Source organism: Prionailurus viverrinus, chromosome C2 (genome assembly GCF_022837055.1).
Source record: "Prionailurus viverrinus isolate Anna chromosome C2, UM_Priviv_1.0, whole genome shotgun sequence".
Lineage (NCBI taxonomy): Eukaryota > Metazoa > Chordata > Mammalia > Carnivora > Felidae > Prionailurus > Prionailurus viverrinus.
Genome location: NC_062569.1, coordinates 75,259,339 through 75,285,617, shown reverse-complemented (window position 1 = coordinate 75,285,617; position 26,279 = coordinate 75,259,339). Strand labels below are relative to the sequence as shown.

The 26,279-nt window shown below is 42.7% G+C and overlaps 2 protein-coding genes across 3 annotated transcripts in view; one reads left to right on the top strand and one right to left on the bottom strand.

The window, feature by feature from the left end:
• The window catches only part of MCF2L2 (MCF.2 cell line derived transforming sequence-like 2), a 272,800-nt gene that overhangs the window by 173,897 nt on the left and 72,624 nt on the right, over positions 1–26,279 (top strand). The gene's annotated exons all lie outside the window — the stretch shown is intronic.
• B3GNT5 (UDP-GlcNAc:betaGal beta-1,3-N-acetylglucosaminyltransferase 5) lies at positions 974–20,338 on the bottom strand. 2 transcript variants are annotated; one of them, XM_047875626.1, is made up of 3 exons: positions 19,475–19,610; positions 16,038–16,145; positions 974–4,840 (listed from the first exon to the last, which is right to left on the bottom strand). In XM_047875626.1, the coding sequence occupies exon 3, from the start codon at positions 4,517–4,519 to the stop codon at positions 3,386–3,388; it is 1,134 nt and encodes a 377-aa protein (XP_047731582.1). In that variant the 5' UTR covers positions 4,520–4,840; positions 16,038–16,145; positions 19,475–19,610; the 3' UTR covers positions 974–3,385. The 2 variants fall into 2 exon arrangements, with proteins under 2 accessions (XP_047731582.1, XP_047731583.1); XM_047875627.1 differs by lacking the exons at positions 16,038–16,145; positions 19,475–19,610 and adding an exon at positions 20,291–20,338.

Genomic DNA, 26,279 nt, shown 5'->3' with positions numbered 1-26,279 from the left:
TTTAGCCAGGAAAAAGCACATGAAACAATTAGTAGGTAGCACAATTATATATGTGATAAAGTACACATTTTGGGAGGAGGGCAGGGAGAGATGCCTAATTGAAGAGCATAGTTAGGGTTGGATTTTCAAGATTTCAACAGGAACAGGAGAAATGGTGTTCCTGGCAAGGGAAACCAACTTACACAACATATGGTCATGAGTGAGATGTATGATTGACGATAGTGGCAGTGGGGAAAATAAAGCTTCAGAGAATAAAGAAGGAAAGGAAAATTGCATAAGGCCTGGAAAACCAGGTAGAAGAGATTAGATTTGATGATTGAGACAGTAAGGAGCCTTTGAGGTCTGGAGCAAAAAATATCTACAACCAAAAAATTCAGATGCTTCCAAGTTTTAAAAACATATATAGATTGAATCACACCATATCTTAGGCTAAGAATTGAGCAGGACTCAGGTGAAAAGGAGATGAGAACACACTATGTACAAATACACTGAAGCAGCATTCAGACAGAAGCAGGCCTAAGAACATTCCTGGCATTAAAAGACTCGAGCTAAATTTGAGTCTACTTTCTGACACCTCATGATATCACATAAAAGGAAAATATGATGCTTTCAAATGACGTCTTACGGCATCATGGCTATAGTTTCTTATTTCATCCTTTCCTGAACAATCCATTAGAAGAGAAGAATTCCCCCAACTTAGACATTCCAGCATAATTCATTTAACAGACAAAAGAAGCATTTAGGTGTCCATAGCAGCGGACATGATAATCCTCTGTCCTGAGCACAGCAGCAGGTTTGAACAGCAACAGCATTAATATTGTGTACTACAGGCCTGTCTGACATTAAACAGAACAAGTTGATTATACAGACAAATGGTGTTCACACGGGAGTTTTAAAAGTTTGTGAAAATACACAAACTTTTGGAAAAAGTTTATTGGAAATCACAGATTTATGTTTAAAAACTCACTAATTATTTTTGCCATACAAGAGCAAAATTCAAATAATATAAATATTTAACATACTGGTATAAAATTAATAATATGGAAAAAAGATGCAAACCAACCAAGAGGTAAAAAGTTTTTAGCAATAACACTGTGTACAACCATCATCTACTCAAGTGACCATCCAGGCTGATAGTTTATTTTCCCTTTGTTGATGATTTTTGAGACAGCCTTGCATTAGAGCACCAGAAAGTTTTTTCCTTCTTTTTTAAAAGGCTGGAATCCTTTTATTTACAAATATTCTTTTCAGTACTTTAAGTCTAATGAAGGAAGCATCTAGCAATTTCCTTCTGATTAAAAAAGGAAGTGCCTTCATATTTCCTTTAAATTTAAATCTGTTCCATTCTATTCTAAGCAAAAGATGAACACAGTTGAGGAGAGCTCTTTTGCAAATAAATAATTGTTTCACAAAAGTATTCCTGTAAACAAGATCATTTCAATGGCCAGAGAGACACTTAGTTTTCAACCAATGGAAAATTTAAACGCTGACAAGTATAGATACACAGGGTAATGTATGGCCCAGAGTCAAATGGTTATTAAAGAATCAACTAATAAAAATTAATTATAAAACACCTTTGTCAAAATGTGCTTTTGTTATCTACAGGTTTTAAAATTGGTCAGAAAATTTAAACCGTAATGATCTAAAAACACTGACCCTGCTCTGAAAATTACCTACAAACCTAGAATGGTCAACACTGTAGTTTTGACAGGAGTAAAAATTTTAAATTATCTGAGCAATCAATGTAAACAAGCCTCAATTTTCAAAATAGGAAAAAAAATAACAAAAGGATTTCTGTAAACATTAAAAAGCTGTCTGCAAAACATTACAGTATATGTCATCATCCAGTTGTGTTTACCAAAAATTCTTTTAGCTTTGTCTTCTTTTGCACGTTTCAAACACCACCGAATGAAATGAGACATCTTAGTTTTCCTTAACAAGCACCTCTGCAGAGAGGGGTTTCATAATCAGTTCAACTGCTTTTGCTGGAGTCACCATTTGGGCCTTTGTATGATCCCTGTGACAATAGACACCATCTAGTTCTTTCTGTAGGGGGGGAGGCAGTCACATCCTGGCCACATTTTTATCCTGCTCTGTAAAATAAATGCAACTTACTCTTTTAGATCTCAGCCACCTGTCTTTGAATATGAAGACCTTGCAGCTTCCCAAATATCTTAAACCTCATTCTGGTGACCTCTCTATCACTTTCATTCTGCTTTCACATTTGAAAAATTTCCAAGTTGACGATACCTCTGCTAGTTATTTTGATGAAATAATTGATTTTTTTAAGATAGGATAGCTTTGATCTGATGTTGAATATTCTCAATTTTAAAATCTGAACTTGGAACAAAGTCCTGTGGTTCATGAGACCTTCTTGGGGAAGGTTAGGCTAATCTTAGTCATCCTTACAATAATTTCCACACTAAGAATTTTATTTTATAAATTATAGAAAAGGGGAAAACAGGCTTTTAATGTTCTTTCTTTTTGAAGTCTTCTCTGTTATTATATTCCTCTGTGCAAACTACTTTCAAATAACTACCTTAAAAACAGACTGATATTGAATACTTTAAAACCAGCTGAAAAATTCGTTAAATTAAAATTGGCTTATTTGAATTAGCAATGATTTCTCCCTAGAGAAGGACCCTGTGGGTAACAAGCTGCCCATGATTTGTGTCATTTCTAATAATCAAAAAATCCACATGAAGTACCAGTTAGGGCAGAGCAAATAACTTCTTAAATTTCACATTAAACTTTGAAAGAAAGATATAAATATGTTTTAAATGACTCTAGCACTATCTAGGTAAATTAGCTACACCGATGTGACAATAAGTGACTTGGCTGTTTTATAAAGAAATCGTGTACATTTTTCTAAATCTCCTGGAAGAACAGGAACTTTCTTTTACCAGGTTCAAGTACTTTCTCCTATGGCGATCTTCTCCTGCCTCTGTCTCCCCCTAGTCAAGTGCTCTGTAATAAAAACTAACTTGTAAACCTGGTCCAACAATATATTCATTTCTCTGAAATGTGCTATACATTCACTTGGTATTTTCCGAAAGCAGTTATTCTAAAACCAAGGCACCTTAATAACTTTTCTATACCTCAAATATACACGTGGCATTAAGTGAGAACTTGACTTTCCCTTTAGTTTTGTCTTCATAAACCTTTTCTATATATAAATTCCTTGAAATGAATTTAGGCAATGAAGTAGATAAGTTCTACTGAATAGCTTCTAGAATCAAAGAAACATTCTGATAGACTGTTTTCAAAATATTTCTTTGTTGTTTTTTTTTCATATTCATTTCACCTAAGGTATTGACAAATATCTAAAGGTTTTTCATCCAGGTTTGGCTCAGTGACAGTGAAAACACACAACATTCAAGTACTGTTAGACGAAGGCAGCCCTGCAAGGATACGTGTCCACATAGGTCAATTTGCAAAGGAGAACTATCTTAATTATCCTGCAGTATATTTGACCAAAAAAACCTTTTGAAATCATTTTTACTTTAGGATCTGTAGCATGCTTCCAAAGGTCCTGAAGGTCTTGTACGTGTCCATGAGATGTCATCATTTTATCGTAGATGCAGGGATGATAAGGAGTTTTACCTTCCCCAGAGAAAAACACATGGTGTTGTGGTACAATCCCCATTTTATTGGCACAGATGCCCATGAACACATCGTCTATGTAAAGACTGGACTTAAGTGTCTGTGATGCCTCATGGACTTTGGCGGCTACATCACTGGAGATCACATAGGCGGCTCCAGCAGTATAGTCAGGGTAAGCCGGCCACTGGTACATTTCATAGGGGACATAGTACTTGCTGCGTTTGTCTCTAATGGGAGGAGCACCGCGGTGAACCCGACCAATCCAAAAGTCCTGAACACCAATTTTTTCTAAACTTTGAAGGTATTCAATAAGATTTGGCATATGAATAAATATGTCATCATCAGCAGTCATAAGGAATTTGGCATGTGGACAGAAGCTATTTGCCCAACTGAACTGCAGAAGTAACTTAAGAGTAAGGTTATAGAAAGAATCAGCAAAGTCTTGCTGAATTATATCACTGTACATTTGATCTTCCCAAACCAGTTTTCTTTGCAGTTCTTCTCTTGTCAGTGGGTTAGAAGGTGTTCCTAAAGCAAACAAAGTTTTGATGTTGGCATTAAGTTGAGATTGAACATACTTCTCATTGCCCCATGTTTTTCTAATTGCAGAACGTCGATCATAGTTTTCAGGAGCAGTCTTTACAAACAGTAAAAGGAGGATGTCTTGTGCTCGACACTTCTCCTTGTGGTTAATCAAGTACTGGTAGTGAGCAGCCCCGTCTGTGCTGTGTTTAAGAGACAGGCTGTCATTCACAAAGTCATAGCTATTTATGAGGTATCTGTAAGAGTAGGACTTCATATGGCTCACAATGTGATTATCAATTGGTCCCCAAAAAAACATGAGGCTTAGTATAAAGCAAGTGGCAAATAACTGAACAAACTGCCATTTTTTTACTCTTCTGCCACTAACAAACATTCTGACGTCCACTCAGGTCTGTTTTTATTTAGGATTGGTTTTCAATGGGCGCTTGCTTCTTCGAAACCAGAGAACTTTGTATCTTGTAGAACAGATGTCCATCTTAATACATGTCAGTGATTAAAAAAGTAGGAGCTTCTTGTTTCACAAAATACTTTCTTTCAATGCCATTTTTTCTGAGATTGCGAAAGAATGGAACACACTGTAGAATGAGGACACTGGTGTGTCAACATTTTTCCACACTGACATCCTTCATTAAGTTAGGTGATTGGTCTCACACGGCCATTCCATATACTTCTTTTTGTGGAAGTGAAGCGGGACCTATCAGAGTCAGGAAGAGAAAAGATGACAAGTGAATGGGCTACAGCGTTACCAGAAAGAAAGAAACTACTTTTCATTCCTTAAAAACAAAATGTCACCTGCCTGATGTGGACAAAAGGTGAGGAGGCAGCTAGGCTTGAGCAGAGGCATACAGATATTTATTTTGGCTGGGGGGAGTACAAGGAAAGGGAAAGAACCACTCTCTCTACTGTCCTCCCATTCAGAATATGGAGACCCTCTTCTCGACCTTAAAAAATAAAAAGGCCTCCCAAATGGCTATCATCTTCCTATATACTTAAAGTTCAAAATCCCAAATGGGTGTGTCCATTGATTTGCATATTGATTTGCAGTACCGTCAGGAGGAAAGTAGCTGCAGGCACACCTTGTTTTATTGTGCTTCATTTTATTGCACTTTGCAAATACTGCATTTTTTACAAGTTGAAGTTTTGTAGCAACCCTGTGTCGAGCAAGCGTTGCCATTTTCCCAACAGCATTTGCTCCCGTCATGTCTCTGTGTCCTATTTTGGTCATTCTTGTAATATTTCAAACTTTTTCATTACCATATTTGTAATGGTGATCTGTGATCAGTTGATTGTGACTCAGTGAAAGCTGAGATGATGGGTAGCATTTTTTAGCAAAAAAGTATTTTTTTAATTAAGGTAGGTACATTTTTTAGACATAATGTTATTGCATACCTAATAAATTACAGTATAGTGTAAACATAATTTTTATATGCACTGGGAAACCAAAAAATTAATTTGACTTGCTTTATCATGGTATTTGTCTTATTGTGGTAGTCTAGAACCAAACCTGCAATCTCCAAGGCGTGCCTGTATATAGTTCAAGGCAAAATAGATGGATGATGAAAAGAAAGTTCATAATAGTTAAAATTCATTAAAGCCTGCCCCAGACAAGGCAGGACTAAGAGTAAGACTTTTTTTTATTTAATTATTATTTTATTTTTATTTTGAGAGAAAGAGAGAGCAGGGGGAGGGGCAAAAAGACAGAGAGAGAATCTCAAGCAGGCTTTGTGCTGTCAGCACACATCCCAACGTGGGGCTTGATCTCAAGATTGTGAGATCATGACCTGAGCTGAAATCAGGAGTTGGATGCTTAACTAGCTGAGCCACCCAGGTGCCCCAAGAGTAAGGTTTTTGTTTTTTTTTTAAATCAAGGTTCATAATCAACGAGTCGAGATATGTGTTCAAAAGCATAGTCCAAACTCTCACTAACCAAATGACATCGTGAGCCCCAAATCTATATCGTCATCTTTTTTCTGTTCTTTTTCATTTGGAAATGGCCTCAAAGTTAGCATGTTCAAACCAGGAATGCCCTGTCTTTGTAGTCAGGCAATTTGAACACCAAGTCTGGCTCTTTTATTTTCCTGTATCATGTATCTAACCCAGAAGTCTGAAAAACTGGAATAACACCATTTAGCTCAGAGTCTTTATGCAAGTTAAATGGGAATATCCATAGATGTATACATAGAGGGAGGTAGGCAGATAATTACCTGGCACACAGGGGTACTCACATGCCATTTCTAGCCCATTTTTCTGTCTTCTCCACTAAAATCTGCTGTTCCCATTTTCTCTTTCTCTGTCTGACTGCACTTCATGCATCTATGCCAGATATCTGAAAGTCGTCCTTTTCCTCCATTACATATCCAGTTCTTTAATCCTGTGAATTGCTTTTTCTGAATCTCTCTTCACCCCTTCATGTCATCATCATTTCTCACCCAGACTAGTGCAGCAGCCAAAATGATTCCTGACCCACGCAGCCTCTACCCTACAGAATGACCTTTCTAAAACTCACATCTAACTTAACTCTTTTCCACTCTACTCTAGAGCATCCGGGTCCACCATGACCAGCCAAACCAAAAGGTGACAGTACTGATACTGATATATCCTTTAGAGTAGTTAACCCCCTTCAGAAGCTCTCTACTAGTTGTCAGTACCAAAGTGCTGGCTGAAAGCTCAGCCATGCTTGCTATTTCATCCATGGCAGCCTTTTTGCCAGCAGTCCTGTGGCCCAGCAAGCCCTGCTCCCTTGCTAACAAGGTTCATAAGAAGTATACTAGTGCTCACTAATCTCTGCAGGCAACATTCTCTGGGAAGCCTGAATTGAGGCCACACCCTCCTCCCACCAAAGATTTTTCTTATCTGTATTACCACAGCAATTCTTGCACCCATCTTCCTAGACTGACTTTTTATTTAACTGCTTCCTTCATTTACACTGTGAATTCCAGGATGTAAGGCATGATTTCGTAGATACGCTAGCTTCAGGTCAGTGTCCGACACCTAGGAGGCATTCTCTGAAGGTCAGTGCTAAGAACTGTGGTGAGGTGGAGCCACTTTCACTCAAACAGCTGGTCACTTGGGAAGAACTAAGGTCAGGAGGCCCAGTCAGTCACATGTCCTCCCTTTTCTGACACAACTAGGAGATGGTACCGCCCTTCCTCAAGGACTCTATCCTCCATGCTTATCCAGAAGTAAGACATATCCTTTGCCTGAAGAAGTAGGCTCTCCCCTCAGGGGTGACATACCAGTCTCCTGAGCTTTCAACAGACTGACAGGGAAAAGACCACGCAAGCCCTGCTCAGTCCAGGCTGGCTGGGTAGCTGAGACCACATCACAAGCCCCAGGGAAAAGACCCTGCTGTTGTGCCCAAAGGTCTCAATCTCAAGTCCCCTGCCCTTTAGCCCTGAAATGAAACCAACTGCAGCACCGACAGCACCCTGCCCTGTTGGCCTAACCTTGCCAACTTTAGGCCTTTTGCATCCAGCTGTATTACCTATCTCCCAAGGTTACTTCATTGAGGGGTGATAACAGCAAAGGCCAGGCATGCAAAAGTCCAAGGAAATGGGAGACCAGAGCCAACCCTCCCTGAGACTTTGTCCAGGGATAATCGTCTTATTCCCTAGGGCACAGGTTTTAAAACTTGGGTGCCACTCAAGAAGTCACAACCGGGGTGCCTGGGTGGCTCAGTCTGTTAAGCCTCCAACTTCGGCTCAGGTCATGATCTCTCTGTTTGTGGGTTCGAGCCCCGTGTCAGGCTCTGTGCTGACAGCTCAGAGCCTGGAGCCTGCTTTGGATTCTGTGCTCCCTCTCTCTCTGCCCCTCCCCTATGTGTTCTCTCTCTCTCTCTCAAAAATAAATAAATGTTAAGAAGTCACAACCAAGGGGTGCCTGGGTGGCTCAGTTGGTGGAGTGTCTGACTTTGGCTCAGGTCATGATCTCACAGTCTATGAGTTCAAGCCTCGCATTGGGCTCTGTGCTGACAGCTCGGAGCTGGGAGCCTGCTTCAGATTCTGTGTCTCCATCTCTCTCTGTGCTCCTCCCCTACTCATGTTCTGTCTGTCTCTCTCTCTCTCTCTCTCAAAAATAAATAAACATTAAAAAAAAGAAAAAGAAGTCCAACCAATATTTAAGAAAGAAAAAGTAAAAGAAAGAACAAATTAGGAATGGCATAGTGTACTGAAAGTAGTGAGTATAAGTATCATTTTGTGAAACTTTTAAGTTTTATGTATATGTGCCTTCAGGTTGTAATATAAAATGCATTTTTTGGTGTGTGCTTTACCATCAAAAGAGCAAGAAATACTACTCTAAGGGATAGATCAATATCAATATCAATATCAATATCAGTAATTTCCCTTCTTTGTTTGGCTGGTCATGGTGGACCAAATGCTCTAGAGTAGAGTGGAAGAGACCGTGGAAAACATCAGTTTCTGAGGGTGGCATCTGCCTAAACTTTGCAAAATCACTTTCATTGGTGGGACAGGGTACTTCCTCTTGGTTTCAACAGTGCTCACTTAGATAAGGGACCATCTATAAAGGCAGATATCCCCTTCTGCCTCCTCCATGATACATATTAAAGGAACTGGAGGCTTAATGCAAAGCAACAGAGAAATCTTAAGGGCAGATTTTAAGACCACATACGTGTTTAAGAATTCTAAGTAAATTATCAATTGAAACTAATCTGCAGTTTCTATTCCAATAGACCCGGGAAAGGAAACAAAGAGGAGAGTAACCTTTGGAACCCCAGGCAAAACTAGCTTTCCATTTCTGAGCCCCTGTACTTGTAATATTTCAATGCCAGCTCGCTTTGTACCTATTCCCAGTTGTTTACAAGTCTGAGCTTCTTGCTAGACAATCAGCCCACAGGCCTAACTCCTCCAGCACCCACATGCACACTTGACTCACAGAGGCCCTAGTATCTCTCCAATGAATGGGGCCTATTACTCATCTGGCTAGTGTATTCTGTTGCTAACATGCATTTTAGCAGTCAGCCCATAGCATGCATTTTATCCCCCTGCTCCCCACCCCCGCCACATAGGTATTTGCTTTATTTTCCTATATTTCTTCAACTGTTCCCAATGGACCTCAAGGAGTCAAAACAGTTTGTAAAAAATGACAAAGAACCTGTCACAGAGCCAACAATCCACAGTACTTACTTAGGTTCAGAACAGCCTATGAAATGCTAAAACAAAATTTCTCCAACCTCAGCAGCTTGAATTGTTTAGCCATCATTTATATCAGTCAAAACCAAACTCCATGGTAGTACTGATCTGATGAGGGGAAGATTAGGAGAGGTGAACTACTCTTTTACGGTACCCACTTCTCTTTTATAACAAAAGAGCACTCAAACTCCTCCAAATTGAACACAGTTAGTAGGCAGTCTCGCCCAACCAAAAGCAAAATGCACCTCCATGGTCCAAATCCATTAATTACAACCAAAGAGTGTTGCCTCAGCTCTGGCTTTGCGGATGGATACCACACACATGCAATCGATGCTCACTCTTCTGGTTCACACGGTCTTTTTAAAGATTGTCTAAAGCACATCTTCTAGCTTCTGTATTCCAAGTGCAGGGGAGGAGACTGCAGAGAAACCCACAGGCCTGCCTGACCTGGAGAAAGAAAATGCTGGGCCTTACAGGAAACAAAAGATCCCGATAATGCATGTGAGCTCAGTAACCATCCACAGCAGAACGCTGTGCCTGCAGCTTCCTTTGTGTGCCCGTGTTCCAGCTCAGGCACCAGGCCACAGGCTGCAAACTCCAGGGCTACCCCCACGTGGGGCCAGGTTCATTGTGTAACCTCGGGCAACCCTCACTGCACTCTGATTTGGTGACTTCATCTGCAAACCGGGGGTGAATGTACATGTATTGTTACCGAGGGGATATAAAAATTACAGATGGCTTCAGAGTCTGCTGTAAATAGGAAACAAGAAAGACCATGAGAGAGAACGGGACAAAGAACTGCTTAGAGGGAAATATTGACAATCCCTGACTTACAATTTTTTTAATTTTATTATAGTGTGAAAGCCATATGCATTCAGTAGAAATTGTACTTCACATGTTGAATTCTGATCTTTTCCCAGGCTAGTGATATGCCATAGGATACTCTTTCATGATGTGGGCAGCAGCAGTAAGCTGCAGCTCCCAGTCAGCTAGGCAATCATGAGGGCCAATAACCAATACACTTAGACAACCATTCTGTTTCTCACTTTCAATGCAGTATTCGATTAAGTGAGCTCTTCAACATTTCAGCATATAATACACTTTGTGTTAGATGATTTTGCCCAACTGATATAAATGTTCTGAGCACATTTAAGGTAGGCTAGGCTAAGATATGATGTTTCCTAGTTAGGTGTATTAAATGCATTTTTGACTTCCAGTATTTTCAATGTACAGTAGGCTTATTGGGATGTAACTCTTTCCTAAGTTGAGTAAGATTTGTATGCAAATCTTTGGAATATAACTTGGGGTTGCTTCTATTTGGATTGAAAAGAAGGAACAGATACCCTTAGTATTCTCTTTCCTGATAGAAGTAGTCAGAAGAGTAAAGAATAGAAGTAGAATAGGAACATCAGAAAAGAAGGTTGGTGACCCTACCCCAAATGCTTTTCAGTCTGGGAGCTGTGCCCCACAGTTACTCAAGAATATTTCTTCACAAGACAGCTCTTTAAACTTTTCTAGAAAAAAAGCCACAGACTACAAATTACCCTAAATGACCCCTGATTTTTTTTTTTTTCTACTTTGGTCTTGCTGTTAACCCATTTCTTTGTTGAGTCTACTTTAGTGATCCTAAAATATTATGCAAAACCTGATATAAATTTTGAAGTTTTCATCAAGATGGCGGGGTCTGTACTTTAAGTTCGAGTCCAACAACCTCAGTGTTCAATGTTTCAAGAAATCCTACAAGTATGTGAGCATTTGCTATGGAATAGTTATGCCAAGCATGGTGGGAATCATGTATTAGTATTTTATGGCCTCCTATCAGAAAGCATCTACAATCTATTTGAGACAAGACTCAGTGCCCACATGAAAACCCAGTTCCCATGGACAACAATCAGCAGATCACAGCAAAGTGCAGACAGTGTGTCAGCGCTAATTTAGACAATACCGACTACAGGCAAAAGGTGTGTCCCTAATAGTAGAGATCAGTGACAGCTGGATAGGAGGGCCTGAAGATGAACAGGATTTAGGTGGTTACAGGAAGAGAAGCAATCTGTTTCAGGAAAGAAAGGAAAAAAAATAACAATATGGCAAATACTTGAGACATAGGCATGTGTTTGAAAGCAGAGAGATTGGGGCCAGCTTATGGAGAACCTTGAAAATGAGACAGAGGAGTCAGTGTGTGCCGGGGGCAGCAAGAAGTCACAGGAGTTTCTGTTTTTGTTGCTAATGGTAACTCCCTTGGCCGTATATATTGGGCTATATGTGAAAGAGTTAATGCAGCAGTGGTATGCAGGGCAGAAGCAGGGACAGTGGAGATTGGACCCTGGCTCCATCAGGGCCTCGTACTGAAGCAGGATAAGGTGAGGAGAGCCTAGTCTGGGGTGATGGAGGTGGGGAGGGAAGTCAGGGGTCAGGAGACCCTTTGGAGAAAAACACACCCAGCAGTACCTGAGGAGTGGCCTAGGATGGGAGGAGTGGGGGTGGGGTGAATTCTAGTTTCCAGCATTACTGACAACTGAGGGGAAACTGGCTTCCTGATTTAGGGGTGAGGAGGGAGCATATGTGGGCTTGGGCTGGTGTTGAGCATGAGGTGCTGGAGAGGCAGCAGGTATAGCAGTCCAATGGGGACCTGAGATAGCTGGGACTGCAGATCGGGGGAGCACTCTGAGTGCAAGGAAGATGGCTGTGGGAGAGCTGTGGGCCCCCAGAGTGAGAGAGGAGCAGAGAGGCCTGGGGGAGAGCAAACTCAGGGGAAGGAGAGAGGGAGGAGACACAGAGAAAGGAAGCATCTTGGGGCGCCTGGCTGGCTTGGTCAGTTAAGCGTCCGACTTCGGGACTTCGGCTCAGGTCATGATCTCACCGCCCGTGAGTTCGAGCCCCGCGTCGGGCTCTGTGCTGACCGCTCAGAGCCTGCAGCCTATTTCAGATTCTGTGTCTCCCTCTGTCTCTGCCCCTCCCCTGTTCATGCTCTGTCTCTCTCTGTCTCAAAAATAAATAAACGTTGAAAAAAAAAATTAAAAAAAAAAAAAAGAAAGGAAGCATCTTATTTTACTGGATGCATGCATGGATGTATGCATGCGTTTTAGTGGATGCATGTATGTATGCATGCATGAATGTATTTATGTGGCCTCTCAATTTATGTGCACAGGTTTGAATTCAAGGACTAGGTAATACCTTTTGATGAATGAAAGAGAATACTGTACAAATTCTGTAAAACTTCAGATAGTTATTTCTTCTAAAAAGGAACTATTTTAAAGGGCTGGTTCATTGCAAATTGAGATGGGGTAACAAATGAGTAGAGGGCGATCACCAGAAGGCAGGACAGACAAGGCCCGTGGTGGCGCTCTGAGCGGGAAGAGAGCCATGGGGCAAAGAGTGAGTGCCATGCTGGGAGCCAGGAGGGTAGAGATGGGGGTGGGTGGAACAGAGGAGTCATCTTCCAGGAGGAGCAACAGGGAATCCGAGACCCAAAGACTGAGGAATGTGAGCCAGAGAAAGCCAGGGGGTTCGAATTCAAAATGAATCCCTTTTTGCGTCTATCTGTATGTTTCTTGACCACTGTTTCTGGCCATTGTTGTAATATATTATCAACATCTAATTTTAGAGGAACTATATTTCTAAATCTTACCTAGTAGACACGCAATACTCAGAAGTCTCAGGAGCCCTTATGTCATCAAGTATATACCATTTTGTTCACGTGACCGCTCACACACTCAAGGCAACTTCTCAGCGGGAGAGTCGTTTAAGGGGCTTCACCTACAACTGCATTTCCTCTGAAATTTCGAATTCCAGTCCACTCACTCTGTAGTCCACTCATTCTTTGACCGCAGCCTCTTAATAGTCACCTGGAATCCTCTGCCCACCCCTTGCCTGCTCCCTAAGACTCTACCCCACCCAGCAATCCCCTGACCTTCCTTCTCACCCGCCTCCCTGTCTCAGATGCAGGATCACCTGGCACCTTTGCCCTCCTCTCTCTGTTCCTGTCCTTCCACCCCAACAACCCCAGACCTCGGGTCCCTCCTGTCTTCCCTACTTCCCCAACACCTGTGGCTGCCGGAGATGAGGACGGCGTTGCCACAATGGCAGTATCTAGCTGTGGGCAGAGGGCTTCATGCTGTGTGACCAGCCTCCACTTCTCCTGGACCTTCTCCCTCTCCTGTCCCCTCATCAGCCATGCTCAATCTTCCCCCTCTTCCAAGGCCTGTGAGCTTCACTTTTTGCTGATGGCTTCACCTCCTACCTCAAAAAAAGGAGAAGACATCACATGCATTGTCCCTTCTTATCCCCACGTGTGCCTCCTATTCACGGCTCCACAGGCTGGCCCACCTTCTCCAGTCCCTCCATAAAGCACACTGACTGCCAGGGAGACACAAGCAAGGCACTCATTTAGGGCACAAAACGTAAAAGTCATAAAAGTATAACTATAAACTAATGCTTCTTCAGTAAGTTCGTTTAAAAAAATGCCTCAATACTTTAAACCTTTTATCTTTAAAGTTGTATTACTTACAGTCCCATGTGAGACAGTTTTGGGGGCCTGTCCATGCATAACTCAAAGGAAAGACATATAACATTTTCTATCTGTCTTTATGTGGCATTTTGTTCTACATTCCAAGTGTTTCTTTCCTGGCTTGTTTTGATCATCTAGTCCCTATTAAACAGAGCTAGTACCAATCCTCAAGAGCCAAACTGCCATATAAAAAAAAAAAAAATCAGGCTTAACCCTGAATTTACTAGAAAGGCTATAATTTGATCTTCATACATTTTTCTTAGTGAAATTAGTTCTAGTCATTGGTGATATATATCACAACTGGGTACTGTTTAGTACTAATTGCCTATTCTATTTGTTCAAAAAAGAAGGAAACAACCCAAAATTTGAATTTATAACTCAGATTTTAAGTATGAAAAATTAAATATTCCCCCACTTGGTATTTTGTTCTTTGACTCATATTTGAATGTTGCCAATACAAAGCTGGTAAAAAAGGAAGAATTCCACCCAATAGCTGCCTTTAGGTGTTTTTGTGACTGTGACTTTAGCTCTATTAAGCTCAAACCATGGGCAAAGACTAGAAGTCATTTGGAATCATTATCCCTTCACAAACAATACATTTATAGAGTTAGTTCTTGATTCAGTGTTAGCCAAAGACTTTAAATTCCAACTTAGCAAGGATGGATGTGGGATAGAGGGAAAAAGTGAGCTATAAAACCTACAGTGTGAATCCAGTAAAAAGCTCCCCACCTATATAAACTAAATTATATGTTCCTTTATAAGTTAAACATGGGTGTAGGTTTCTGTTTCCTGATTATGGGAAAAATAAAGACAAGGAAATATCAAATGAACAAACAAGTAAAGACAGTCCCTAAATAAAAACAGGTCCTAAGGAAACTGGTGATGACGGGCTACAGAGTATTACTATATATTAGAGGAGTTATATGAAAAGTCAGTAAAAATTTCCAATAACAGAATTCGAAACAAACAAAAAAGCAGAAATACAAAGTAGGTCTCAGAGAGGTCAAACATTTTCTCTTCTAAGCTTGGCCTTCTGTATTCATTCCTGAGGCATAGTCATTTATATTGACAGGGCTGCTTGCTCTTTTAAATACAATTCTTGTCAGTTTTGGTTTTGGCTAGTTAAGAACAAACTTCTCCTTTTGCCCACTCTGCTAACTTGGGAGAGTTTACTGTGCTCCTGGCTTTGTTCTGACTGCTTTACATCTATAGAAATGCACAGCAGCCTATGAGGAATAAAGGATCTCCATGTGTTGCAGAAGCAACTAAGGCACCCAGACATAGGGTTAACCATGTAAACTCTGAAATTCCAGACCCTGTGGAAGCTCAGAAGCAGCTGATGGGTTCCAGGTCCCGTCCCTGAGCTCTGCACCTGCCTTCCTCCCTGGCCCTGGCCAGCTGCTTTTCTTGGAGCTCCTTCTGTATGGGAGGGCAGGGAAGCAAGTGGGGCAGGGCCAGGAGAATCTATCCAAGAAGGCAAAGAATCTGCTTCACTTAGGTTTGGAGTCATTCACATTTTACTACCACCTGCATTTTGTCAGAGCCTGTTCTCACTCTCTTTATAACCTACCCCTTACTTAACCTCCCATCTCAATTTTCCCTCCTTCCTTTTCTTGGTCCCAGTAGCAAGTAGAAAGTAGTAGTAGTAGTAGAAAGTAGATAAAAGTGACCTTGTGAGTTTGTGCCCTTTGGGTACCTAAAGTCATTCCTCCACAAAGAAGATTGGGGGATTTAAAGTGGAGATTCAAAGTGGCAGAAGGGGGTTAAAAATAGGTAAGAAGGACGGAAGGAGAGGAGAGTAAAAAGTCTAGGACTCAGAAAGGATGTTTCAAGCAAGTGTTTGATAAATAAGTATTGGATGAAATGAAAGGTACAGCTGAGGTAAAATTAGGATATGAAAAATAGTGATTTATAAATAGGGTGACAATATAACCCAGTATAAACCTGTTATGTAAGCTAGACATACAAGCTTCTTGTCCAATGGCAGCTCACATGTCTCACTCTAAACATTATATTTGGAAAGAGCATTTGATCAAGGGTTTACAGAGTACAAAAAATAACAGTGTAAAATGTAGGAGGTATATATAATATTTCTGTCTCAGTCTATCAACATTTTTTATAAGTTAACTATCATTTATTAAACACCTACCTATTCCAGCCATTATGCTGAGCAGCCCTGAAAGTAGGTAATGCCTACATTTAATTAACTCAGTGAATATTAGTTTACAACATACTGTGTAGTGTAGGCCACAGGCAGGATGCAGAGAAAGCTTCAGAGATATTTCCAGTGTAGACGGCCTAATGGAGTAAGCACATGTTCCGGTGCAGTCTGGAATCTGGACCTGCGCAAAGCACAAGGGGCGGGGGAGGGGGGACCAAGAGTTTTAGGACATGAACAAAAGTAGACTTATATTCTGTTGTTTCCATTTACTGGTCACATGAGCTTCACTTCTCTCTAAACCATGTACCACACAGTCTTTTCCAAGGATCATTTGAGACCATTTGTTTGACAAAGTAAGGTCCAAATCAGGTGTTCAGTATGCGCTGATTTCCCTTCTCTAGAAGTTGTGCATGCATCTGTACCATGATGGTTTAGTTAGTAGATGACTCGTATTCTTCAGGGATTATTTTCCTTTCAAAATCCGATAAAAGTTTTTAAAAATACTGACCTGGTTGCTAAGGGCCACTTAATACATCCCAAATACTATTGAGACTGAGAACAGAAGTATCATTACTAATTGGCTGAACATGCCTTTCCATTATCTTTGACAGGAAAGAACAATATAGTTCCCACAAGCACTTAAAACATTTCCACGAAGATGACACAGCCAAAAGATTATAAGACCCTGTAAATTATGGAGAAGGAAACCTGAGCTGAGTCAACTTTTTAACTTACTTTGCCTATAGCACTATCAAAAAGTTGTAGAAAAAGTTGTAGGAAAAGGAATAAAGAGATAAAATGTGAAATCTTACATGGATCTTAACTTGTGTAATAGTATTTTGAACTTGGACTTTTGGTAGCTTAGTGTCTGCAGACATAGTAAAACATTCCTTTGTGTAGAAAACTGGCTTCTAGGGTTAAAGCTGTCACTATAGAATATAAATCTTAAAAATAAGTTACAGATGAAAGCCAGCCTTTCAATTTCCAGCATTAAAATGTAAAAAAAAAAAAAAAAAAAAAAAAAAATCACTTTGGTTATTCAGAAGTTTACATTTCACCTGATCAAGTTTCTTATCTTTCAGTATGAAGATTTTATACTTCCTACCTATATGCATACTGTAAGGAAAATATTCTGGATTTGCACTGTTCTGGCTAAATCTTTGCTGGCAAGGATTCTATGTCAAATGGAAAAGCTCTTGTAATAATTTGCTGTGCCTAAATTTCTGGAACCTAGACACAATATATGCAGCTTTTCACAAGATTATTCTAACAATGGAATAAAATAATGGCTATGGAAATATTCCAAAAAAGGTATTTGCTACAAAATGCAAAGCTTAGATCAATTCAATTAAGTATAAACAAAATTCCAAAAAGATAGGATACATTTTGTTACTTTGAGAAGAGACCATTTCCTTCTGAATTTCTCCCAGTTTCTTCCTACCGCATCCTATGTTCTATTATGTAGATTATAGAGCAGTAGGTCCTCAGAAAGAACTCTACATTTACAATTTGAAAGTCACCAAGTGCAATGATTCTCGCCAAAGTGACCCATTTTAAAAGATGACCCATTTCAAAACCCAGGAGTTCGTATTCAAGCTGTTCTATATTTAAGAATTAGAAAGTTATTTCACTTTCCTACAATCTCCTTATTTGAATCAGTCTTTTATAAAAGGGGAATTTGATCTCCATTTGAATGAAATATGACACTTTTGCTTGCTACAGCCTGCACTTGGTTTTTGTTTTTTTTTTTAATTTTTTTTTCAACGTTTATTTATTTTTGGGACAGAGAGAGACAGAGCATGAACAGGGGAGGGGCAGAGAGAGAGGGAGACACAGAATCGGAAACAGGCTCCAGGCTCTGAGCCATCAGCCCAGAGCCCGACGCGGGGCTCGAACTCACAGACCGCGAGATCGTGACCTGGCTGAAGTCGGACGCTTAACCGACTGCGCCACCCAGGCGCCCCCCTGCACTTGGTTTTGAAAATTATTCCCTACCTTTTGAGGTTTTGGGGTTTTTTGTTTGTTTGTTTGTTTTGTTTGTGGGCAAGGTATTTATGTGTAATATCATTTATGCCTCCTAATCATCCATTTCTCATTCCTTAGAAACAGCTTCTCTGAGCGTTAGCTTGAACTTTCCCTGTCATAATACTAATTCCCATCAGAAGGTGAGGACGGATGTGAGTTAAAGGGAGTCAGCCTCAGCCTTAGCCTCCCAGTGCTCAATAAATACTCCTGGAGGGTGCCCGTGGGAGCTGGGGAAGGGAGAGAGAGAAGGGGCAAGAGAGAGAAGGGTCATTTTAAGTATATAATGTAAGTATTTCAGGTATTGAATTTATCTTGCTTTAAAATAATAAAGAGTTGACCAAATAAAGCAGTCCCCCTCCCCCATAACAGGATATAAAATCCACCATAAGTTTCTTTGGAGAAAGTTGAAACCTCAGCTGCCAATCACCGGTCTCCCTTTCGAAATTTCAGGAAGGGATCTGTTCAGTGCTACCCCTGCACACCTCTACCTTTGAGCATCCTTTTCTGGGTCAGTTTCAGTTTCTCACATCCCTCTCCCTTCCCCCATAGGGACCAGGCAAAGTTCCCAAAATAAAGGCACAGAGGAACAAATCCAATTCTAATAGATGTACTTTCATTAGAGAATTACCCCAGATATGAGCTACAAGCCACCACCAGCCACTGTGCGGTTACAACATCGGTGTCTCTTTAACGTGACCCATAACCTATGATAACCAACACTGGATAAGAAAAAATATGGGCTGTGTAGTTAGAATCGGATGAAAAGTTGCTACTTTGACCTTTATCGAATCTGAGTAAGCAACCGGCTGTCACTTCGGGTTACAAAATAAAATTCGGCAGTCAAATAACAGTGGCAAAGACCTACCGGTAGCAAGAGAGGTCTTCTTTCCCAGTTTCCCCTGCCTGCCCACTTCCTTGTCTTCCTCGTCTTCCTACCCAGTAACTCGCTGAAAGTTTCCCCACTCTGGCGGTTTCCTAATTCCCAATCAGATGCAGGCTTTCTACCCGAATTCACCCCTGCAGCCTAGGGGTGGTAGCACGGTTGGGGAACCCCAGCCGGAATCCGGGGACCGCAGGGCGCGGCGTTCGCCTGCCGGCTCCCGCGCCCCGACCCGCCTCGGTATTCCCGAGGCGCGGCGACCGTCTCGCCGGAGCTCCCTGGGGAGGAGGAACGCGCCGGGCCCCGGGAAACTTAACCCCAACTAGAGCTCCGGGGCCCCCAACCTACCTGCCGCACCCGGGCGGCCCTTGGCCGGGAGTGTCGGCTGCCGGGCGCCCGCGCCCACCAGCCAGAGCGAACAAAGGCGCTCCGGAGAGGGAACGCGCCCTCCCCTTCCCCACCGCGCTGGCGGGCGGCGGGCAACCCTGCCCCGTGGCGGTTAGGGCCTCCGGAGGCTGGGCCGCGCGCGGTCCCGGCCAGAGCAGCGGGCCGAGGCCCGGGTGTCTGCTCCAGCCGTGCGCCCCAGCCCCAGAGCGCATTCCAACCTGAAGTCCTGGGGCCACCCGTGCGAACCGGCGGTGCCTTCCCCTCCTCGCGGCTCTCTTCCCCTCTCAGCCCTTCAGAGACTTCTCGTGGTCCAGAGAGAGCAAAAGGAGAGTCCGGGTCTCCTTTCCCGTAGCCCGAGAGCTGCTCCGGTGAGGAGGCACGGCGCGGTGGGGCCGCAGTGCCGGGCAGGGGCGGGGCGGAGCGGAGGCTGGGCGGCCCGGAACCCTCTCTGCGGACCGCGGGAGTCCGTCTCCCGTCCCCGGCACAAAGAACCAACCATCCGGGGAGCTGAGATTTATCCCCGCCAAGCGTGCTAGAACTTCCCCCATTCAGTGATCCGGAAGGGAAGACAACATTTCCACCCACAAGGGCCCTCGGCCCCCGTTAGGATGCGGTGGGCTGCAGAGCTCTTTTTTAAATCGCACATATTAATTCCATATGAAACAACTGGTCTCAATACACTTTTCACTAGGAAGTAGAACTCGGTAAACTCATGATCCATTCGTGCAGCACACGCAACAGTTATACAACTACGGTGGGTAAGTTTTGACTGAGTTCTCTGTTCATCTTTTTTTCCTTGCTCGAACAAGAGTTCTAAGGGAGGCTAGTCTTTTAAAAGATCTCGTCATGCCACTTACGCCTTGAACTTCTGGGGCCTAAGTCACAAAGGAAGAAAACTCCAATTTACATCAAACTAAAGCTTCACTACGGCAGTTCACCCCGCCCCCCGTCTCCCCCACCTACCCCCCCCCCCCGTGATTTTACTTACCTTCAAGCCCAACTCAAATTCAAAGAGAGCTTAAAACAAAACTCACCAAGTCCAAGCACAGTTCCTTAAACCCCCAAATCAGAGATCGGCTCTCTTGCTGGCATCGGAGCCAAAGTCGGTGGTCTCAAGAACAAAACTTGCCCGCTTTAAACATCGGGCGAGGACTAGGCAGGCAGCGCGCTGGACTCCGCTACCTTCCCCGGAGGGCGCGGGCTGGAGCCGGCAGACCGGGGAGGACCCAATCAGGGGCTCCCGGCGGAGGGCGGGGGCGCGGCAGCCCGGAGCCTCCCCCGAGGCGCTGCCCGAGCGCGTCTCCAGCACCTTTTGGTGTCACTGCCAAAGCCGAGCCTGGCCTGCGCCTCTCCCACCAACACAGCATGTTGGTGAAGGTGATGGGTGCCGCCCAAATCTGTTCTTGTTGGTGCGCGACAACTCCAGGAAGTGCCCACCCCATTACCTCCTCAGTTAATCGAGATCACTTACTCGATGATGGACTGTGAATCACAATCCTCAGGAATGGCCCATTTGAGTAGTTTCCCTCTTTCAAAATACTCCATGCATGTAACTGGACAAAATCGGGAGAATACAAATTTCTAATAAGGAAAGAGATTATAAAGTATGGGTTTGGTTTCCTGCCCCCCAAATGATCTGGCCTTCTCTTAATAGAACACACATTATCATTTAACAGGTAATATTTTGAAGGATTTTGTGATTGTACATATTTCAGAACACGACAGAAGACAAAAGATTAACCCAAATACTTCTGTAAAATGAAACCTTTGGGTTTTTTATTGTAAAAGGAATAAGACAGGTAATGTGTTAAAAGTAAATTACTGAATCAGAGTTTGAAACTGTACACACAACATTGTATTTATTTATTTCAAACTAGATTTTTAGGAAGTTTTATAATTGCTTCTTTAAGCCCTCCACCATATTTTCAACCATGCACCTCTGTTCATATATTACCCATAGAGAACATGGCCCAGCATTGCTAAGAGATCACAGTGTCATATGCATGTCAGACCCCATACAGAAATATTAATATAGTGGATTTGTAAGGGAGTCACTGACAGTGATCCATATATAAGCTGATTTGCTGTTATTACAGTGCAGATCACCTCCCTTCTTTATCTATGGGAAATAAAACCCTGACTGTGTTCCACATACAATCTCTTGCCACCCCCAGCTGGCATATGTGTGTGTTCTATTTATGCACAAATATTCAATTACCGTTAAATACCTTTCAGGTCATTTGGAACCAGGCCGTTATACATATGTGTCAACACGTGTGCTCCATGTGTTGAAATACAAACTGACTCAAACATTGAAAAACACATATAAAAATCATATATATCATCCTATTTAGAGATGGACACCCCAGACAGATAAATGACTTCAAAACTGAGTAGAAGGTTGTTAAGAGGATGTGTGGCTTGAGGTGAGGGCAGGGGAGAGGATGTGGGCGAGAGATGGGGCCCAGCAGAGTGACACCTGCCCTGACCCCCTCCACCCCCCATACAGGGAAGAGGGCAGCAGCCTGGGAGGTTCCTTTGCCCATCTGGGAGGATTTCCTGCAGCAGGCTGGTTCCCTATCCCACCCCACAGGGAGAGGAAGAGGATGATGGACTTGATGATATAAAACAAAGTATTCATGCTTCTTTTATGAACGCATAAACGAAAATACTGTGTGAAAATTCTGAAATTAGTTGGAAATAAAATGAAAAGATAGTGGTGATGCTGATTTGACCAGCACGAAGAAGGACAGTGTCACCACCATGTCCTCAGTGTCCACAATAACTGTTTGTGAACAAAGGCCATTATGATTAGATTTATAAATGACTTCCAATCTTTCTCTCAGAAATGTGCTTTACAGAGCACTAGAGAACTATAGAAAATACTGGAAAAAGTACTGTAACATCAAGAAGGTAAACTTGGAAGAATTGCAATTTGCATGTTAGATTTTTTGTTTATTTATTTATTTTGAGAGAGAGAGAGAGAGAGAGAAAGAGAGAGAGAGAGAGAGAATGCACGGCAAAGAGGGAGAGAGAGAATCCCACGCAGGTTCCATGCTGTCAGCACAGACTCCAGACTTGATCTCACAGAACTGAGCTGAAATCAAGTGTCCAACGCTTAACTGCCTGAGCCACTCAGGCGCCCCTGCATGTTAGATTTAGAAGGGGCAAGATAGGGCAGAGATAGAACAGAGGAGAAGAAGATGTCAGAGAGAGGACCAGCAGATAGGGTGGCAGGGCATTATCATTGGTCACGTTTAGGGAAGACTGAGACCTGCATTCAAGAGAACCTGGGGCGTGGTACAAGCAAAAGAGACTGGAAGAAGAGATGAGTATCAACTGAAATCACAAAAGCAGAACCATATTTGATAACTGACTGGCTTAATGCCTAACACGGCTGAAGCATATGGACATATGCCAGGTTTGACTCATTCAGCTTAAATTTGTACCTTCTGGACTCCGTTAGACAGGAAATTTTCTCACAAACGCTATACAGATACTGTCCTGTGAATTCAGACACCCCACAGTCTGCGTGTTCAGAAACCAGCCAGGTTGTGCAAGGCCTGAGCTGCTAGAGAGATGGGGTGGTGTCCTGAATTCACTCCCTGCCCACCTCGGGATCTGGGCAAGTGACTCAACTTCTCAGCACCCCACAGTATTCTTGCTTGGATGGGTCCAGTGAGGACCTAATACAAAAGCAATCACATGTGAGTGCTGAGCATTGGTCCTACCACCAGTACAGGCTGCCTGGACAGCCATCATCCTCATACCCACCCCAGGCTGCAGAAAGCCCCTCTCCCACAAAGAACCAGCAGAGGCTCTTCATGCTGCATCCCATAATCGCTCTAAAAGGAAATGCTTGTTTCCTTGACGTCTTCAGAAACACATTTTCTGTTAATACAACATCACCCATTAAAATAATGCAGCATCTCTTTGCTGCCTTTCCCTCCCTTACTGCCTGCCAAACCCCTCCCACCCCACACATATCCTTCCGGGTTTCTTTTCTCTCAACACTTGCTCCTTGGTGATCCCATCCATTGCCTTTAATTCCTGATTTATATTTGTAGTCCAGATTCTGGGCTCTGAACTTGTATGTCTCCACTCAAATGTGTTACATAAGTCTTAATCTGAGCATGTGTGAAATGGAATATCCAAATACATACTAATGAACTGGTGAATGGATGGGACTTGAATGCCCCAAAGGCCAGAATCCTCTTCCCTCCCATCAGTGGACCCAGCCTAATGAGTGACATGTTAATAACAGTCCGAGTGACATGTTAATAACAGTCCATGGCATTTTGTCTCTGTAGAAATTGTGGATCTGTTTTCCCTACTCTTAGTCCTCAGACCTCTTGAGGACAGAAACCATGTCCTGCTCATCTCCAGTTCCCTTGCAGAACCTCCCACAATGCCTGGCACAGAGCGAATACATAGTAACTGCCAATCAAGTTGAGTTTTTGCTTAAAGCATCCCACACTCTTCAAGTGTTCAAACTTTCATTCCAAGAAGATGAAGCAACACAATGGCCCTGGTGTACTGCTCCCGAGATGCCTCGAGGCTCAACACAGACACTGGAGGCACTCTAGCGCCTTTCCTAAAGCTCTTGCCTCTGCCCCTGCGTTTGGCACCATTCAGCATTCTCCCTCAGTTCCAGGACCTCGGCAGGCGGATGAAACCATTGTAGGTACACCCAGAACTGGAAGATGAAAGGAACTGATGGCACACAGCAGTTCTCATCCGCAGGCCATTCTCAGAACCCATCTTGTTCCTTTCTCTCCTCCTCTGCACTGGGGAAGTCTCCCCCACCACCTGACCCTAGTGATCATCTCCTTCCACATCAATGCACAAGGGCATCTCTCATGTGCTCATCTACCTCTCATTAGGGGCCTCACAGGGATGGGGACAGTCTTGGAGGCAGGCCCTGCTCTCTGGGCCCTTCCTTGGCCCAGTAGAGCTGATAGGGTGAGCCTCACTGGGGGAAGGATTCGGGGAGAGGTTTGGGGGTGGGAGTGAGGTTGGCACAGGTTTTCCCTCCATGCTGCCAATGCTCAGACAGCCCCTGTGACAGTGACTCAGTACCACTCCCTGAGAGTGGATCGCTCAGCATTCCTTCTCCCCTCCCCACCTGCAGATCTGACACCTGCTCCACACTCCCAGGGCCCTATGGGGTTCTGTGCAAGTTCCAAGGGGCTGCCTCTCACTCCACCTCCTCCTCCTACTCAGGAGGGCATATCCAAATTGAGTGAATGAGTGACATTTGTGGAGGGACGATCTTGAATGCTGTCTGGTTATCACTTATATTTTAAAAGACAACTCACCAGCCTTGCCAGAGCTATCTAAGGTGAGCAAAATGACTTGGGTCCTGTGATGGGGTGGTACAGAGGAAAAGAGGAAAAATACAGAGCATGGGAAATGTTCAGAAAATAGTTATTGGCTACAATATGGGGGCTACATGCCTGGCCCAGATGCAGTCATTTGTGTTAGAAATTTTGTACTTAATTAAGTTTGGTTGTGCTGATATTTAAGGGACAATTAAAACATAATTCTCTATTTCTCTTTTCTTAATAGTTAATAATTACTAAGTGCTCATTACCTGCTTTATGGAACATATGGGGATCAAATCCCACTCAAACCAATTCTAAAAGACAGTAACAGGCCTTCCTGAGAATTTTATTGAGTATTACTTAAAATAAGTGGCCCATTAATTAAGAGTTAGAAATGGTTTTCTTATACTGAGATTTTTCTTATAACAGCACTTCCAAAAGGCCAGTTCTAAAGTCCTTGATAAATCATTAAAAACATAAAACATACATTTCATGAGTTAGTCTTGGTTAGTCTGATGGCATAAGGTCATAAAGCCCAATATCAACACATATTTGACCCTGCAGATATAAGGCTAAGGAATACTGGAAAGAGAGAGCAATATCTCTGAGAGATATGTTTCTATCATATCAAATAAATAAATACATATATACATACATACATAGGGGTGCCTGGGTGGCTCAGTCAGTTAAGCATCCAATTTCGGCTCAGGTCATGATCTCATGGTTTGTGGGTCAACACCTGCACTGGGCTCCACAATGCACCTGCTTGAGATTCTCTTTCTCTCTCTCTCTCTTTCTGCCCCTCTCCCACTCAGGTTTCTCTCTCTCTCTCTCTCTCTCTCTCTCTCTCTCTCTCTCTCTCTCTCAAAAATAAATAAATAAACTTTAAAAAATAAGCAAACAAACAAATAAACCCTCTTTAGAGGAAAGGGATTGAAAGAATAATGGGATATCTGCTAGGGAGAAACAGATAAGGATAGTTCTGCAAAAGAGGTACATAAGGCGGAGAAAGCAGTGTGTCTTTTCTCATTTTTTTTAACTTTTTGATTTATTTTATACACATGTATTTTACCTTTGGGAGTCTCTTTTTTGCAATAGACTTTGCATGAGGTGGAAGCTCATTAGCGGTCTCAGTTTTTGTCTTTACTGAAAATTATTGAGTTCCGTGGATATTCCTATTGAAATTAGTACCAGCACTACCCTTTCCCATGAAATAATCATGGTTTCCTACCAACAGCGTTCCAGGAATCTCCTTCGTGTACCAGAAATCTCCCACAAGATGTCTTGTTATGTTTGGAGAGCAGGTGTGCCTATGCACCATGGCTCTGAGATTTCTTGAATCTCACACATTAACAGATGATGGCCTGAGCCAACCCTTTTTCTCTAACCTGCTTACCTGTGTCCTCACTGTATGGGCCCTGTCATTTATGGAGCTATGCTGCAGAGTCAGAATATTGGGTACTATTTTAGTGGACTGACATTCACCCTTGGCATATCAGTTCCCCGTTACTGGTTTTAGAGCTAGAGGGCCTGAACTTGACCTCAGTGGCAGCACCTAGCCAGCAATTTGACCTCAATCAAGTCACTTAATGCTCTGAGTCTCAATTTCCTCTTCTGTGAAATGAAAATAACAATTAATACCTACTCTTGCTCACAGAATTGGTGTCTGTTCCTCAAATCTACCATTCATCCATTCAAT

Excerpts from the sequence above, each read along its gene's own strand:
- B3GNT5 (XM_047875627.1), bottom strand. The coding sequence starts at position 4,519 with ATGTTTGTTAGTGGCAGAAGAGTAAAAAAATGGCAGTTTGTTCAGTTA.